Source organism: Emys orbicularis, chromosome 20 (assembly GCF_028017835.1).
Source record: "Emys orbicularis isolate rEmyOrb1 chromosome 20, rEmyOrb1.hap1, whole genome shotgun sequence".
NCBI classification, from domain to species: domain Eukaryota; kingdom Metazoa; phylum Chordata; order Testudines; family Emydidae; genus Emys; species Emys orbicularis.
In genome coordinates, this window is record NC_088702.1 from 16,943,387 (window position 1) to 16,958,984 (window position 15,598).

General features: G+C 53.9%; 1 protein-coding gene across 1 annotated transcript in view; it reads left to right on the forward strand.

Annotated features, from left to right (window-relative positions):
- Positions 1-14,780, forward strand: part of FXYD5 (FXYD domain containing ion transport regulator 5) — a 17,993-nt gene extending 3,213 nt beyond the window's left edge. The window contains 10 exon segments of the mRNA XM_065420577.1: positions 1,737-1,797; positions 9,572-9,649; positions 9,964-10,041; positions 10,327-10,371; positions 11,939-12,058; positions 14,054-14,104; positions 14,227-14,262; positions 14,355-14,429; positions 14,623-14,671; positions 14,756-14,780. Coding sequence (XP_065276649.1) covers positions 1,737-1,797; positions 9,572-9,649; positions 9,964-10,041; positions 10,327-10,371; positions 11,939-12,058; positions 14,054-14,104; positions 14,227-14,262; positions 14,355-14,429; positions 14,623-14,671; positions 14,756-14,780 — 618 coding nt within the window.
- The last annotated feature ends 818 nt before the right edge of the window (positions 14,781-15,598 follow it).

The following is a 15,598-nucleotide window of genomic DNA, read 5'->3' on the forward strand; positions in this document are numbered from 1 at the left end:
TAGAGGAGAGGAAAGTGATCAGGAACAGTCAGCATGGATTCACCAAGGGGAAGTCATGCCTGACTAACCTAATTGCCTTCTATGAGGAGATAACTGGCTCTGTGGATGAGGGGAAAGCAGTGGATGTGTTATTCCTTGACTTTAGCAAAGCTTTTGATTCGGTCTCCCACAGTATTCTTGCAAGCAAGTTAAAGAAGTATGGGCTGGATGAATGGACTATAAGGTGGATAGAAAGCTGGCTAGATCGTCGGGCTCAACGGGTAGTGATCAACGGCTCCATGTCTAGTTGACAGCTGGTATCAAGCGGAGTGCCCCAAGGGTCGGTCCTGGGGCTGGTTTTGTTCAATATCTTCATTAATGATCTGGAGGATGGCATGGACTACACTCTCAGCAAGTTTGCAGATGACACTAAACTAAGAGGAGTGGTAGATACGCTGGAGGGTAGGGATAGGATACAGAGGGACCTAGACAAATTAGAGGATTGGGCCAAAAGAAACCTGATGAGTTTCAACAAGGACAAGTGCAGAGTCCTGCACTTAGGAAGGAAGAATCCCAGGCACTGTTACAGACTAGGAACCGAATGGCTAGGAAGCAGTTCTGCAGAAAAGGACCTAGGGGTTACAGTTGACGAGAAGCTGGATATGAGTCAACAGTGTGCCCTTGTTGCCAAGAAGGCTAACGGCATTTTGGGCTGTATAAGTAGGAGCATTGCCAGCAGATCGAGGGACATGATCATTCCCCTCTATTCGACATTGGTGAGGCCTCATCTGGAGTACTGTGTCCAGTTTTGGGCCCCACACTACAAGAAGGATGTGGAAAAATTGGAAAGAGTCCTGCGGAGGGCAACAAAAATGATTAGGGGGCTGGAGCACATGACCTATGAGGAGAGGCTGTGGGAACTGGGATTGTTTAGTCTGCAGAAGAGAAGAATGAGGGGGGATTTGATAGCTGCTTTCAACTATCTGAAAGGGGGTTCCAAAGAGGATGGATCTAGACTGTTCTCAGTGGTACTAGATGACAGAACTAGGAGTAATGGTCTCAAGTTGCAGTGGGGAAGGTTTAGTTTGGATATTAGGAAAAACTTTTTCACTAGGAGGGCGGTGAAGCACTGGAATGGGTTACCTAGGGAGGTGGTGGAATCTCCTTCCTTAGAGGTTTTCAAGGTCAGGCTTGACAAAGCCCTGGCTGGGATGATTTAGTTGGGGATTGGTCCTGCTTTGAGCAGGGGGTTGGACTAGATGACCTCCTGAGGTCCCTTCCAACCCTGAGATTCTATGATTCTATGAAAGCCTGAGCCCATTGCTGGGTGTGGGGAGCTTCCCTGGGTGTGACTGACCCAGCAATGCTGCCTGAGTCTGCTGAGAGCCTGAGCCCGTTCCTGCGGGCAGCAGCTCCCCCAGTAGCTCATAAATCAACAAAGCAAATCCCCCCCCAGCCCCACCCCAACACTGCTGGGTCTCTCCTCCCAGACATCTCAGGCTTTGAAAACATTTCACACACGTTGGTCACCTTAGTAGTCCCTCGTGGCTAGTCTGATTCAGTACGGCGCTGCACCACTACATATGAATGCCTGGGCGGGGAGCCCAGGGCAGGGCTAGCAGGTGCTGCAGGTCAGGAGTGAGGGGCACGGGCAGAGCTGGAGGCGGGCTCAGACCTGGGCTGGCATGGAGCTGCGGGTGGGAGTGAGGGGTGCCAACAGAGCCCAGGACAATTGAGTCTCTCTGGTTTTGCTGCAGGTCCAGGTCTCTGTATTCTTGTTCCTGGTCCTGGTCCCAGTCCTGGTTCTGACTCAGCAAGGTAAGTGTCACCTGCCTCTCCCTATGGCACCACACCCTGGGTAGCACCAGCATCCACAGCCCTGGGGCACCAGACCCCTTGGCTGACCAGGAAATCCAGCCTTGGGAAACATCTGTAGGCGGGACCGGCTGTCCTGGTGGGGCTGGGAGCCAGGACTCCTGGGTTCTATCCCAGCTCTGGGAGGGGAGTGGGGTCTAGTGGTTAGATGGGGGGCTGGGAGCCAGGGCTCCTGGGGATCTGTTCCCCCCCCTCTGTTTCTGTCCTTTTATGTGACCTTGGGCATGTCTCTTCGCTTCTCTGTGTCTCAGGTTCCTTCTCTTTAGGGGGAGAAAGGGGAATCCCCCTCAATCAAGAGCTGTACAGGGAATATGATGTGAAGCAGAGTAGGGCTGTTTCCGGGCAGCGTGCACCGCTCACACGCATGCATACACACACACGGAGCAGGGTTCGTCCCCTCCAGCAGGGACGGACGGACGGACACACACACACACACACACACAATGGAAGCTGGGTGGCAGAGGACAACAAGCCATGGGTCTGCCTGTCTGGCCTGGGGCTCCCCCACCCAAAATCTCCCACTCAGCCCTTTGCTCTGTCAAAGTCAGATTCAGGACTCACAATTTGTCAAACCACTCTGTTTATTAGCACAGCGCTCTGCCAATGCACCCAGATAATGTGAGCACCATGCAAGACTCAAACTATCTTATTTATACAGATAAAAGGGCGTGAACTTAACAAGATAACAAAGGAAGCAGAACTGATAAGTTTACCTGGGGCTAGACACACATATCTTATTTCCTTACTAACTCTTACCGATCTCCTGTTAATGTCCCACCATTAGCTTAAGTGGACTCATTGTTGTATACCTTAATGTTTCTCTTCCTGACACCTGTATTTCAACATTCCTTATTTCTGCTTAAAGGTACATACAGCATTTCTTCAATCCATTCTATTTTTAATATAATTCATTCTACTTTCACAATCCCTCCTTTTGGTCAAGATACGCTATGACCAACAATTACCGGGTTCCACATATTAACCGTTCTTTATCTCCTTGTTCATCAGTGATATTTAAAATCATCATATTAGCACTCTGTTTTGGGGCAGTCACCTGGGTGGCATACCTTACACAATTCTGGATACAACAGGAGATTAACTGAAAACATACAAAAATCATTAGGATTCCAAACAGGATAGTCAGGGCTCCCTGAAACAATCAGTTTCCTATGCCAGAGAAATTGAACAGGTTACTTAGCCACTTCCATAAAGAACTCGGCTCTTCATGGGGAAGATATGCGATTTGTTCTAAGTGGCTAGCGCGATCTAGTACCTCATTGGTGTCGTCAGGTAGAAACACACAACATTCTTTTCCAGTGAGAGCACAGGTCCTTCCTTTGGCCACCAGCACTATGTCCAATGCTTGATGGTTTTGGAGGGCCATCTGTCGGATCGCCCCTGTTTCTTTGGCCAGGGCTCTTAAACTTTTCCGGTTTCATTTGCCATTATTTCAACTACTGCTTGTAACCTCAGAAGCCTTTTTGCATGGTGTATTACTCCCCCAAGTGGGATAAGGGAACCACCAGTGGCCTCTTCCCAGGTTAAGGGGCTTATGTTATTTACATACCATTGGGCATCTGGTAAGTCCCTTTTTTTTCGCCTGAAATTACAGAGGCGTTCTCGTGGGAAGGACCCTAGCACTCGGAATACTGGGAAGAGTCGGGCGGGATAACAGGTACCTGACCAATTAGCTGGTAATGCGGTATAAGCTTTGGTCCCACAAACCCAATGATGCCCTATCAAGGCCGGAAAGGGTCAGTTGCACCGATTTGTCATATAGGTGTTTGCAAAGGAGGAGTAATATCCCCCAAAGGGCACAGGGTAATTCTCCTTACGAGGAGTGGTGTTATTTGCATGGCATTGAAAGATTGTATTGTTCTTACTAAGGTTACTGTAGGGGAACATGAGATTGATTTTTCTGTTTGATCCCAGGTGAGAAAAAATTCATATTCCCATCCCTGGCCCGCCACTCTTTAGTTTTGTTAGAATAATCCCATACACCATTGGCCACAATATGCCGAAGGCAACGACTTTTCCCCAGATCCAGCTCTGTCCCATTACACACCCAACACCAATGACCTTTTCCCTCCACCACACTTATCCATTTTGATACATTTATTCCCACTGCTTCCCAAGTGTCATTGCTGTTCCATGTTTTGTTAAACGGACGAGGTCCTCCAGTGAGGTCTGGGGAATTGAGTGGGATTGCCAGGACAGGAACACCAGCTTGAGAGTGGGCTGGGATGTGGCTGCAGACCCGGCAATTAGAAATATTAAGGGTCTGAGCTATCCACATTTGCTGCTGGATAAAAGAATTGTCATTGTGGACTTCCCGGACCTTAAGACACCAGCAGCCAAGGAACAGGCGCCACCAGAGGCGCATGTTGGAGGCAAGGCCCTGCTAGTTCTGACAACCTCAACTGAGGGAACCGCAGTCACGGTTTTACATCCACCAGGGAGCAGGCGCTAGGCTCACTACTGCTTCTTCTTGCGCCTTGCTTTAGGTCGTCGTCTGCTTCTGGCAACCCTTACGAGAGTGTAGATTGTAAGGTATTGCGGGCTGTTCCTCTACGTCTTCTTCTTTAGTCAAAATTGACTCTGCGTGGTTCTGAGGTGATGATTGGTTTGCTGGGGATGGTGCCTTCTTACACTGCGAAGCATGTATCCACGCTGCGATGCCAGATAGTTTAACAGCCGTCTGGGTAGTAAGCAGTACCTGATGAGGATTCTTCCACCGGGGCTCCAAGGCGTGTTTTCGATGATAGTGCCGTTCGTAGATCCAATCACCTGGCTCGAGGTCGTGGCAAGCGTCAGAGGTGGGTTCCGTTGGCCAGGCAGCTCAACCCTGTGAATGGAAGTGACTTACGGCTTGCATTAATCCCTTGCAATATTGAAGGAGCGTACTGTGAGTCGAGTTCAAGTCTGGGACTGGAGTAATGGTAGCCATAGCTCGCATAGGGTGTCCCATCACAATTTCAAAGGGACTCAATTTATGCCTTTGGGATGGAGTGGATTGCATTTCCATAAGGGCCAGAGGTAAAGCCGCTGGCCAGCTTAACCCTGTAGAGTCACAAATTTTAGCAAGCTTATTCTTAAGGACACCATTTCGTCTTTCAACTACACCTGCGCTCTGTGGGTGGTAGGGACAGTGCAACAGGTGTGTGATATGTAATACACGATCCAGGTGTTGAACAAGTTGTCCGGTAAAATGTGTACCCCGATCACTGGACAGAGTGGCAGGAATTCCCTTGGCAGGCATAATATGATTTAATAAACATTTGGCAACAGACAGTGAGTCAGCCTTTCGACAAGGAAAGGCTTTGATCCAACCAGAAAATAAGCATACCATAACCAAAATAAATGCATATTGTTGACACTTAGGCATTTGTACAAAATCAAGTTGCCAATGCAAGAATGGTACTTGGGGCAGGCCCCGGAACCCCTGAGCCACTTTTACAGGTTTACCAATATTGTGGCTTTGGCAAGTGGTACAGGCGGCACAGTGGCGGGTTGCAAAAGAGCTGAAATGGGGGGCCCACCATCCTGCCTTAGTTACAGCACAGACCATCCCCTCCTTTCCGACATGTGAAACACCGTGTAGCAGGGCGGCCAGGGACGGGTAGAGTGAAAAGGGGGCCACAAAGGCACCAGCAGGCGAATGCCAAAGGGAATCAGGATGTAGAGAGCAACTGGGCAACCCAGGAATCTTTTTCGGCTTCTGGGTCAGAGTCTTGGAGCAGGGTGAGGTTAGTGAGGGACGGCGATGGTATAGAAACAGAAAGGGAACCTAGGAATGCATCTGGAGAAGGTTCTATGGCAGCAGCATGTTTAGCAGAGGCGTCAGCAAATGCGTTACCCTTAGCAACATCAGTATCCGCCATCGAGTGGCCAAGGCACTTAACAATAGCTAGGGCAGACGGAAGTAAAACTGCATACAGGAGAGCAGCGATGTAGGGGCCATTTTTGATAGGGGTACCGGGGGAGGTAAGGAAACCCCGAGCTTGCCAGAGGGTGCCAAAGTCATGTACAACCCCAAAAGCGTAGCGGGAGTCAGTGTAAATGGTGGCGGAGCGTCCCTCCGCCAAAAAGCAGGCACAGGTGAGGGCAACTAATTCAGCAACTTGCGCTGAGGTTACAGAAAGTAAAGACGCAGCTTCTAGAGTTTCAGAGAGTGACACTACAGTGTATCCTGCAAGGAGACGACCTTGGTTGTCTCGAAAACAGGAACCATCAGTAAACAAAACAAGGTCAGAGTTAGGGAGAGGGACATCAGAAAGGTCAGAGCGCGGGACGATGACAGCAGAGACAGTTGCAAGGCAATCATCGGGATCACCGTCATCAGACAAAGGAAGGAGAGTGGCAGGGTTTAACTGAGAACAACGCTTTATGGTGATATACGAAGCCGACAGCAGTAAAAGTTCATACCTGGTAAGGCGGGCGGAGGAGAGGTGGCCTGTGTTACATTGTAGCAGGAGGGTTTCCACAGAGCGAGGGACCATGAGGGTAAGAGGAGAGCGGAGGACAAGGGATTTGGACATTTCGACAAGGTACACTGCGGCAGCCACAGCATGCAGGCAGGGGGGTAAGCCTTGGGCAACAGGGTCAAAGTGGCAGAGAAATAAGCCACTGGGCGGTTTTTGTCTCTGTGCATCTGAGTGAGGACTCCCAGTGCACACCCAGATTGTTCGTGGCAGAAAAGGGTAAAGGGCTTAGAATAGTCAGGCAGCCCTAAGGCGGGGGCAGAAGCCAAACCCTGTTTGAGGGAAACAAAGGCAGAGTCGGCCTCAGGGGGCCACGGCATGGGGTCAGGCACAGAGACTCGAGTGAGGTCCTGGAGAGGTTTTGCAAGGGAGGCATATTGGGGAATCCATTGCCTGCAAAATCCAGCCATGCCCCAAAACTTTCGGCCCTGGTGTGGGGAGCGGGGTCGGGGAAAGCTGAGGATAGCTTGGACACGGGCGGGAGAAAGTGTACGGGAACCCTGGGAGAGGAGAAAGCCAAGGTACGTGACAGGCTTGACAGAGCTGTAGCTTAGAGGAGAAGCCTTGTGACCCTTCTTTGCTAGGGCAGTAAGGAGCACTAAAGAATCAGTTTCTGAAGCAGACAACAAAGGGGAACAGAGGAGTAGATCATCTGCATATTGGACTAGTGTGGACCCGGACGGAAAAACAAGGTCAGCAAGGTCTCGGGTTAATGCTTGGGAAAAGTAAGATGGGCTTTCAGTATCCCCCTGAGGGAGCATGGTCCATGTGTACTGCTGCCCCTTGTAAGAAAAGGCAAAGAGGTACTGGGAGTCAGGGTGAACCGGGACAGAAAAGAAAGCAGAGCACAAATCAACAACAGTAAAATGAGTTGCACCTGGTAGGATAGAAGCCAGAATCATTGCTGAGTTAGGGACAACAGGAAAAGTGGGTATAACAATGCGGTTAATGGCTCGAAGATCCTGAACAAACGGCCACGATTTACCATCAGCTTTTCGAACTGGGAGGATAGGGGTGTTACAGGGGCTGGAGCAGGGGACAATAATGCCTTGTTCCCGCAGGGCGGGCATGACCGGAGCAATGCCAGCCTCTGCTTTGGGGTTTAAAGGGTATTGAGACAGGCGAGGCAGGGATTTGGAGGAGTCAACAGTAATGCAGACGGGGTCAGTATTTAAGCGGCCCACTTCAGATGGGTGGGTTGGCCACAGAAAAGATGGGACCTGCGAAACTAGGTGTTCAAGGGACGGGATCAATGGGTAACAGGGAACTGGAGAGGAAAGGGAAGTTTCAGACAGCAGGGAGGCCACAGAATCGCTCAGAGAGGACTGGGGAATTTGTAAGTAGACACCATCTGGGGAAGAATAGATGGTACAGCCAAGTTTACATAACAGATCCCGACCCAAAAGGTTTACCGGAGTGGAATCGGAGAGAAGGAAGGCATGATCCGCGGAAAGGGGACCGACCTGGACCGGTAGAGGTTTTGAAAGGGGATAAGGGGTTGGGATTCCCGTAATACCCACAGCGGACATAGTTTTTCCGGAGCGGGGAACCGCAGGCAGATCAGTAGTACGAACTGCAGAGAGCGAAGCTCCCGTATCAACAAGGAAAGGGAGAGAAAGATCATTAATAGTCAAAAGACACTCACCCGTGGGAGTGAGAGGTAGTAAAGGAGCTAAAATTTCCTGAGGTTCCCCTTGTTCCCGTCATTACTGTGGGACAAAGTAAGGCTGGGGATTGTCGGGCTGTGCCGACAGGGGGTCTAATTGGTTATTTACAGAGCTCTCAGGCTGGCACGGACACTCGTTCTTCCAATGTCCGGGCTGCTTACAGTAATTACAAACATCCCCCAAACCCGAAAATCCAGTTCCTCGGCCCCTCCCGCGACCACGGCCCCGTCCCCGGTACTGTTTGCCCTGCCCTGAATAATGCTGTATTTGCAGGGCCATTAACTGTTGGGAGGACTGTTCCTCCTTTCCTTTTAGAGTGCGTTTTTATCCGGTTGCTGTATACCAGAATGTTGCAGAAAAACATCAGTCAGCCGGGTGCGATAGTTGCCCGGGTTTTCTCCCTGTCGCTGTTTACAGCAATGTATGGCTGTCCAGTTGGTTTTTGGAGTCCACACTCGAGGAATGGCCTCATGTAAGTTTTTAGCTCGGTCTTTACACTTTTTCCGGGATTCAGCGTCAGGACCGGTGTCTGGCAAATTAGAGTGGCGCTCACTGGCGGGCCAATTTGCTGCTGTGAGCCATTTTTCATGCTCGCTAGGGGTTACAAGTAGCTTGCACAGCTGCAGGAGGTCTGTCTCAGAGGGTTCATAGGTGTCGCACACTAACAAAAATTCCTCTGCGAATTTGGTAGGATTTTCCAGGGGCTTCAGAAAGCCTTTTACAATTGAAAGGAGCTCTGTGCGAGTCCAGGGTTTATAGCTCCAAGTGGGACCCCCTTCTTGGCCCCCAGTATGCAGGATTCGGAGGGGAGCCTGGACAGTTTTAGAGCCAGAGCGCAAGCGTTGGGCCCAATCAGTATCCAGGCTATCTTCGTATGTATGGGGGAAAGAGGAGGAGTCAGGCAGACTGGAGGGTTTCGGGGGAACGGGGGTTTTTTCTTTATGGGCCTGAGCGGTACCGGAGGAATGGGTCTGGGCGGTATCGGACGATCCGGGCTGGCCTGAACTGGAGACCCCTGGGAGTTGTTCCTGAACTGGGGAGGTTGGTGACCGTCTATTGATCGGACGCAAGGCTGCCAAACCAATTAATGTGTCTTCCTCATCGGCTGCCACGGACATCCTACAAAAACGGTCAGGAATCACACAGCCCCAGCGAAGACGGTTGCCATCTCAGTGGAACCTCCAAATTGTCAAAGTTAGAATCAGGTTGTCAAACCACTCTGTTTATTAGCGCAGCGCTCTGCCAATGCACCCAGATAATGTGAGCACCATGCAAAACTCAAACTATCTTATTTATACAGATAAAAGGGCGCGAACTTAACAAGATAACAAAGGAAGCAGAATTGATAAGTTTACCTGGGGCTAGACACACATATCTTATTTCCTTACTAACTCTTACCGATCTCCTGTTAATGCCCCACCATTAGCTTAAGTGGACTCATTGGTCTATACCTTAATGTTTCTCTTCCTGACACCTGTATTTCAACATTCCTCATTCCTGCTAAAAGGAACATACAGCATTTCTTCAATCCATTCTATTTTTACAATATAATTCTTTCTACTTTCACAGCTCCCACAGATAACTCCCTGAAGGATGTCGTAGTGACGCCTTTGCTGGCTAAGACAATCCTTGAGGATAAGCAGGGGGGTAAGTGACAGCCCAGAGCCCACTGCATGGACAGGTGTGCTGTGGGGAGCAGGGCAGGGAGTTAGTAGGGGGCGCTGTGCTGTGGAGAGCGGAGCGGGGGGTCAGAAGGGTTGCGGGGAGCGGTGGGTCAGCAGAGGGCGCTGTGCTGCAGGGAGCGGGCTGGGACCCAGAAGGGGCGCTCTGTGTGTGGGTGTCCCTGCTGGTTGGGATCAGCCCGGTGCTGTGGGGGGGTGTGTGTGTGTGGGATACAGACTAGCTGCCATGTGGGTCATTGTCGCTCACACATGCACACGGAGGCTTTTATCCTTCATCAGCAATCGTCATCCCGACGCCCGAAGTGGGGCAGGACTCTGGAGTCATGACCACATCTGACCCCAACTTGGATTTGAGAGGTGAATATCAGTGCCTGGCAGCCATCCCTGTGTGGCGTTATGTGCAGCTGTTCCCCAGCTGCTCCGCCCCAGAGGTGGCTGCATCTTAATGCCAGAAAAGCCATCCCTGTGTGGCGTTATGTGCAGCTGTTCCCCAGCTGCTCCGCCCCAGAGGTGGCTGCATCTTAATGCCAGAAAAGCCATCCCTGTGTGGCGTTATGTGCAGCTGTTCCCCGACTGTCCCACCCCAGAGGTGGCTGATCCGTTGTTTCTAATCTCAGTTCTTTCTTTGCATGACATGGCCAGATGGAGACCAAGATGCAGAGTGGGAAAACACATCTAGTGCAGGTAGTAGGCATCATGTGGAAGATGGGATGACCAAGGGTGGGAGCTCCCCACTCCAGGCCAAGCCAGATCCCCTCCACATAGCCCCAGTCATAGAATCATAGAAGATCAGTGTTGGAAGAGGCCTCAGGAGGTCACCTAGTCCAACCCCCTGCTAAAAGCAGGACCAACACCCAGTAAATCATCCCAGCCAGGGCTTTGTCCACCCCCCCAATCATACAGCAGGTAACTGCTCTGCCCCACAATGTGCCCCCCAGTCCCTCCAGTGGCAACACCCCAGTTAGGTGTGACTTGGCTGGGAAAAGCTCCCTACATAAGAGCTCAGCCTGAAAAGAGTGACAAGGACATTAAAAATGGAAGAAGGACCAGCTGGGAGAGCAGGGGGCTGCGGGTCAGGAGTGAGGGGCACCGGCCGAGCTGTTGTGGGGAACTCCAGGGCTGGGATAACCAGGGCTGCAGGTCAGGAGTGAGGGGCACCGGCCGAGCTGTTGTGGGGAACCCCAGGGCTGGGATAACCAGGGCTGCAGGTCAGGAGTGAGGGGCACCGGCCGAGCTGTTGTGGGGAACCCCAGGGCTGGGATAACCAGGGCTGCAGGTCAGGAGTGAGGGGCACCGGCCGAGCTGTTGTGGGGAACCCCAGGGCTGGGATAACCAGGGCTGCGGGACGAGAGTGAGGGGCACCGGCCGAGCTGTTGAGGGGAACCCCAGGGCTGGGATAACCAGGGCTGCGGGACGAGAGTGAGGGGCACCGGCCGAGCTGTTGAGGGGAACCCCAGGGCTGGGATAACCAGGGCTGCGGGACGAGAGTGAGGGGCACCGGCCGAGCTGTTGAGGGGAACCCCAGGGCTGGGATAACCAGGGCTGCGGGTCAGGAGTGAGGGGCACCGGCCGAGCTGTTGTGGGGAACTCCAGGGCTGGGATAACCAGGGCTGCGGGTCAGGAGTGAGGGGCACCGGCCGAGCTGTTGTGGGGAACCCCAGGGCTGGGATAACCAGGGCTGCAGGTCAGGAGTGAGGGGCACCGGCCGAGCTGTTGTGGGGAACCCCAGGGCTGGGATAACCAGGGCTGCGGGACGAGAGTGAGGGGCACCGGCCGAGCTGTTGAGGGGAACCCCAGGGCTGGGATAACCAGGGCTGCGGGACGAGAGTGAGGGGCACCGGCCGAGCTGTTGAGGGGAACCCCAGGGCTGGGATAGCCAGGGCTGCAGGTCAGGAGTGAGGGGCACCGGCAGAGCTGTTGTGGGGAACCCCAGGGCTGGGATAACCAGGGCTGCAGGTCAGGAGTGAGGGGCACCGGCCGAGCTGTTGAGGGGAACCCCAGGGCTGGGATAACCAGGGCTGCAGGTCAGGAGTGAGGGGCACCGGCCGAGCTGTTGAGGGGAACCCCAGGGCTGGGATAACCAGGGCTGCAGGTCAGGAGTGAGGGGCACCGGCAGAGCTGTTGTGGGGAACTCCAGGGCTGGGATAACCAGGGCTGCAGGTTGGGAGTGAGGGGCACCGGCCGAGCTGTTGTGGGGAACCCCAGGGCTGGGATAACCAGGGCTGCAGGTCAGGAGTGAGGGGCACCGGCAGAGCTGGCGGGGGGGGGGGGGCAGAAGGGTCCAAGATCTGAGTCCCACCCTCCTTTGATCTCCCTGCAGCCACCACAGGGTCTGGAGGGTCCAGTTCCAGCAGCACGAGCACAACCGCTTCAGGTAGGAGAAACAACCAGCCCCCGCTCCCCCCCACGTTCCACCCCAGAGGCAGCCGCATCTCGGTGCTAGGCAAGGGCTCCCTGGATAACCAGCCCCAGAAGTGGCTGCATCTCATGGTCGTGCAAGGGCTCCCTGGATAACCAGCCCCCCACGTCCCACCCCTGTTACCAGATTTGCCTGTTACTTTGGGGTACGCTCATTTATAAGGATTACTCTTCTGGGGGGGAGGGTTCGGTAATTTTATCAATGTACTGCTTGTGTCACTTGTGTGTTCTCATACGGAGCTCTACTTCCCCCTTCTGCAAGTCCCCTCCCAGTGGAGCTCTCCTGCAGGACCTCGGTTCCCCAGGGCTGGGTTCCTCGAGCCCCAGAATCACACACTCACACTCACACACTAACAGAGCAAGTCTGAGCGGACCGGGTCAATCAGCACTTTCAAACGGATCTCCTATATGTCCCTGGACTCAGCAGGCTGGGTCGAGCAGCACCTCCAAGCTGCCAGGTTCAGCACGTCCCTATCCCCACTGTCACATTACAATCGTTCTGGGAGTAACCCACTTGATGAGCAAACCCCACAGGATTTTTGGGCGCTGCAGGGATCTATAGCTTAGGTCAGAGGGGCGTTGCTGCAGAGCGAATGGGGAAGCCAAAAACACGAGAGAGAGAGAGAGGGAGGGAAGCAACCAGCTTAACCATAAAAGTTATTTATTGCCAGGTGGTAACAATACAAGGGGAGCCAAACAAAGAAAACAGTGACATTATTGAATCTAGCTTAAATTTGATGACAAAAGTCCGGTTTAGAAAACTATAAGTGATCACACAAGTCAGGGTCAGAAGGCTACACCTAGAGAGAGAGCTGGGTTCTCGCCGTGAAGCTTGAACCGGTCGGGGGTCCCAGGTGGTGGTGGTAGGGGAGGGTCCGGAGTGCTGGAGACAGGCAGAGCCCCCAGCACGATCAGTCAGGAGAAGATGAAGTCCCAATGGAACTGATGCAGATGTTGGATCCAGGCATCAGAACACTGACTGGAGCGTGGGTAGGAGTTTTTGTAGGGAAAGAGCAATGGTTCAAGGGAGAACACTAGATTTGTTTGTGGGTAAACTGATGGCTCAAGGGAGAATACCAAAGTTGTTTCGTTCAGGCTAGACAATAGGAACTGCTCATTCCTGGCTATGGGAGGTGTTTTTTCGAGGGAGCTCACAATGCAACTAGGCAGCTGCAGTATTTTGGATACCAATCAAGGATTGATTACTAGAATTGCTCTGATAACTGCTGAGCTGGGTGTGGGCAGGCGGGTTCATTGACATCTGGAGCAGAGATCCCCCAGCATGCAGTGCTTCCCTGCTTTTCTGGTCCCAGAGTTCAGTGCGGTTCTTGCCTTGGAATCTCTGTTCTCCATTCTGTATGCTAATGGGGATGCCTCCCTGTCCCATCTTTGATGCAAATGAGGCTAGGGGAGTTTCCTTAATCCGTCACCCTTGTCCCAGGGGTTTAGGTGTGTCTCCCCCCGCCCTTCACTGCTCTCTGCAAGTCTTTCTTCTGATCAGCTTTGGTTCAAGCAGAGGCTGGGGGGGGGGGGTGTCCTTCGTGAATCAAACAGACTGGATACTGCACCCTGGTTCCCCAAGAACATAGAGCTGACAGGTAACAGCCCAGAGGCGGCCGCATCTCAGTACCAAGCGAGGGGTCACTGGATAACCAGGCCCCCCACATCCCACCCCAGAGGCAGCCTCATCTCAGGACCGGGAGAGGGCTCCCTGGATAACCAGCCCCCCCATGTCCCACCCCAGAAGCAGCCGCATCTCAGTGCCAAGCAAGGAGTCCCTGGATAACCAGCCCCTCACATCCCACCCCAGAGGTGGCTGCATCTCGGGGCCGGGAGAGGGCTCCCTGGATAACCAGCTGCCCTGTGCCCCATCCCAGAGGCGGGGGGGGGGGAGAGCAGATCTTAGCTGGGGTCCCTGGATCCTTTTCACCCCAGAACTTGTTCTTTCTAGGCTCCACGAGGCCTGTTACCCACAGAGAGCCCGGGAGCTCGGCCAGATCAGGTGAGTGCCCTGGGGCCGGATCGGAGCCGGAGCCCCCCAGAGGGGAAAGGTCCCTGACTCATTCCTCCCGTCCCCTCCCCCCGAGCTGGGCATTTGGGGTAATTCTCTCTCTGCCCCCACAGGAGCCGGCCAAAGCCAACAGGAAATCTTCATTTACGGTGGGTAGCAGTTGTTCCTGCCTCGAGCAGCAGGGGGTGCTGCTGCTCACCTCACTCGACTCACAGTCACCCCCTTCCCTCCTCCCTTCCAGATTACCACTCCCTGCGCAAGTGGGGCCTGATAGCCGCCGCCATCCTCTTCGTCCTGGGCATCCTCATCCTCACCTGTGAGTAGGGCCTGGAGCCAGGACTCCTGGGTTCTCTCCCCGGCTCTGGGATGGGAGTGGGGTCTGATGGATAGAGCAGGGCTGGGAGCCAGGATGCCTGGGTTCTCTCCCCGGCTCTGGGAGGGGAGTGGGGTCTGATGGGTAGAGCGGGGCTGGGAGCCAGGATTCACACTCGTTTTCTCTCCATCCCCAGGTGGTAAATACGGGAAGCTCCCCGGATGTGGGGGCCGGAAGCGGAGGAGGTGAGAGCCACCCCCGTCCCCTCTTGGGCCCCGCAGGGTCCCTCCAGCCCAGCCCCCCTCACCCTCTCTCCCTTTTCCTTGCAGCGCCTATGATATCTCACGGCTCTGAGGCACCCCCTGCTGGGGGATCCGTTTGGGGACCGGACACTGCTTGGAGGGGCCGGCTCGGAGCCCCACAGCGATGCTGCATACCTGGGGGCTGGGGCAGAACCAGCAGCACAGACCTGAGGGCTGCCAAGTGCCCCCCGCTCCCCCCTCTGTGATCCGCCTGTCAGCAGCAGCCCGGCTCTGATCACCCCGGCCTGGCCCCTCTAGCCCCCGGCCGACTCCCCAGCCTGTCCCCCGGGCCTGGATCCTCCATCCCTCTCCTTTCCCCCTCCCAGCCTTGTCCCCCCATCCCTGTCCCCTCCCCCTTCCTGGCCTGGATTCCCCATCCTTGTCCCCTCTTCAGGCCTTATCCCCCCCAAATCCGAGTCCCCAGCCTGCGCCTGGCCTGTCTTCCCCATCCCTGTCCACCCTCCCCGTCTCTGAGCGCCGGTCGCCCCTGTGTTGTATTTTGATGACATTAAACGACCCCCCCTGGGGAAGCAAAGTATCTGTGAGCCTCTCACACAACATGGAGGTGGGGGGGGGGTAGGAGTCAGGACTCCTGGGTTCTATTCCCAGCTCTGGGAGGGAAGTGGGGTCTAGTGGTGTGAAGGCTCCTTCCCCACTCTGAACTTTAGGGTACAGATGTGGGGGCCTGCATGAAAACTTCTAAGCTTAACTACCAGCTTAGATCTGGTCCGCTGCCACCACTCCCAATGGGCTAACTCCCTTCCCTGGGTAGCCTTGAGAGACTCTTCCACCAACTCCCTGGTGAACACAGATCCAACCCCTTGGATCTTAAAACAAGGAGAAATTAACCATCCCCCCTCCTTTCTCCCA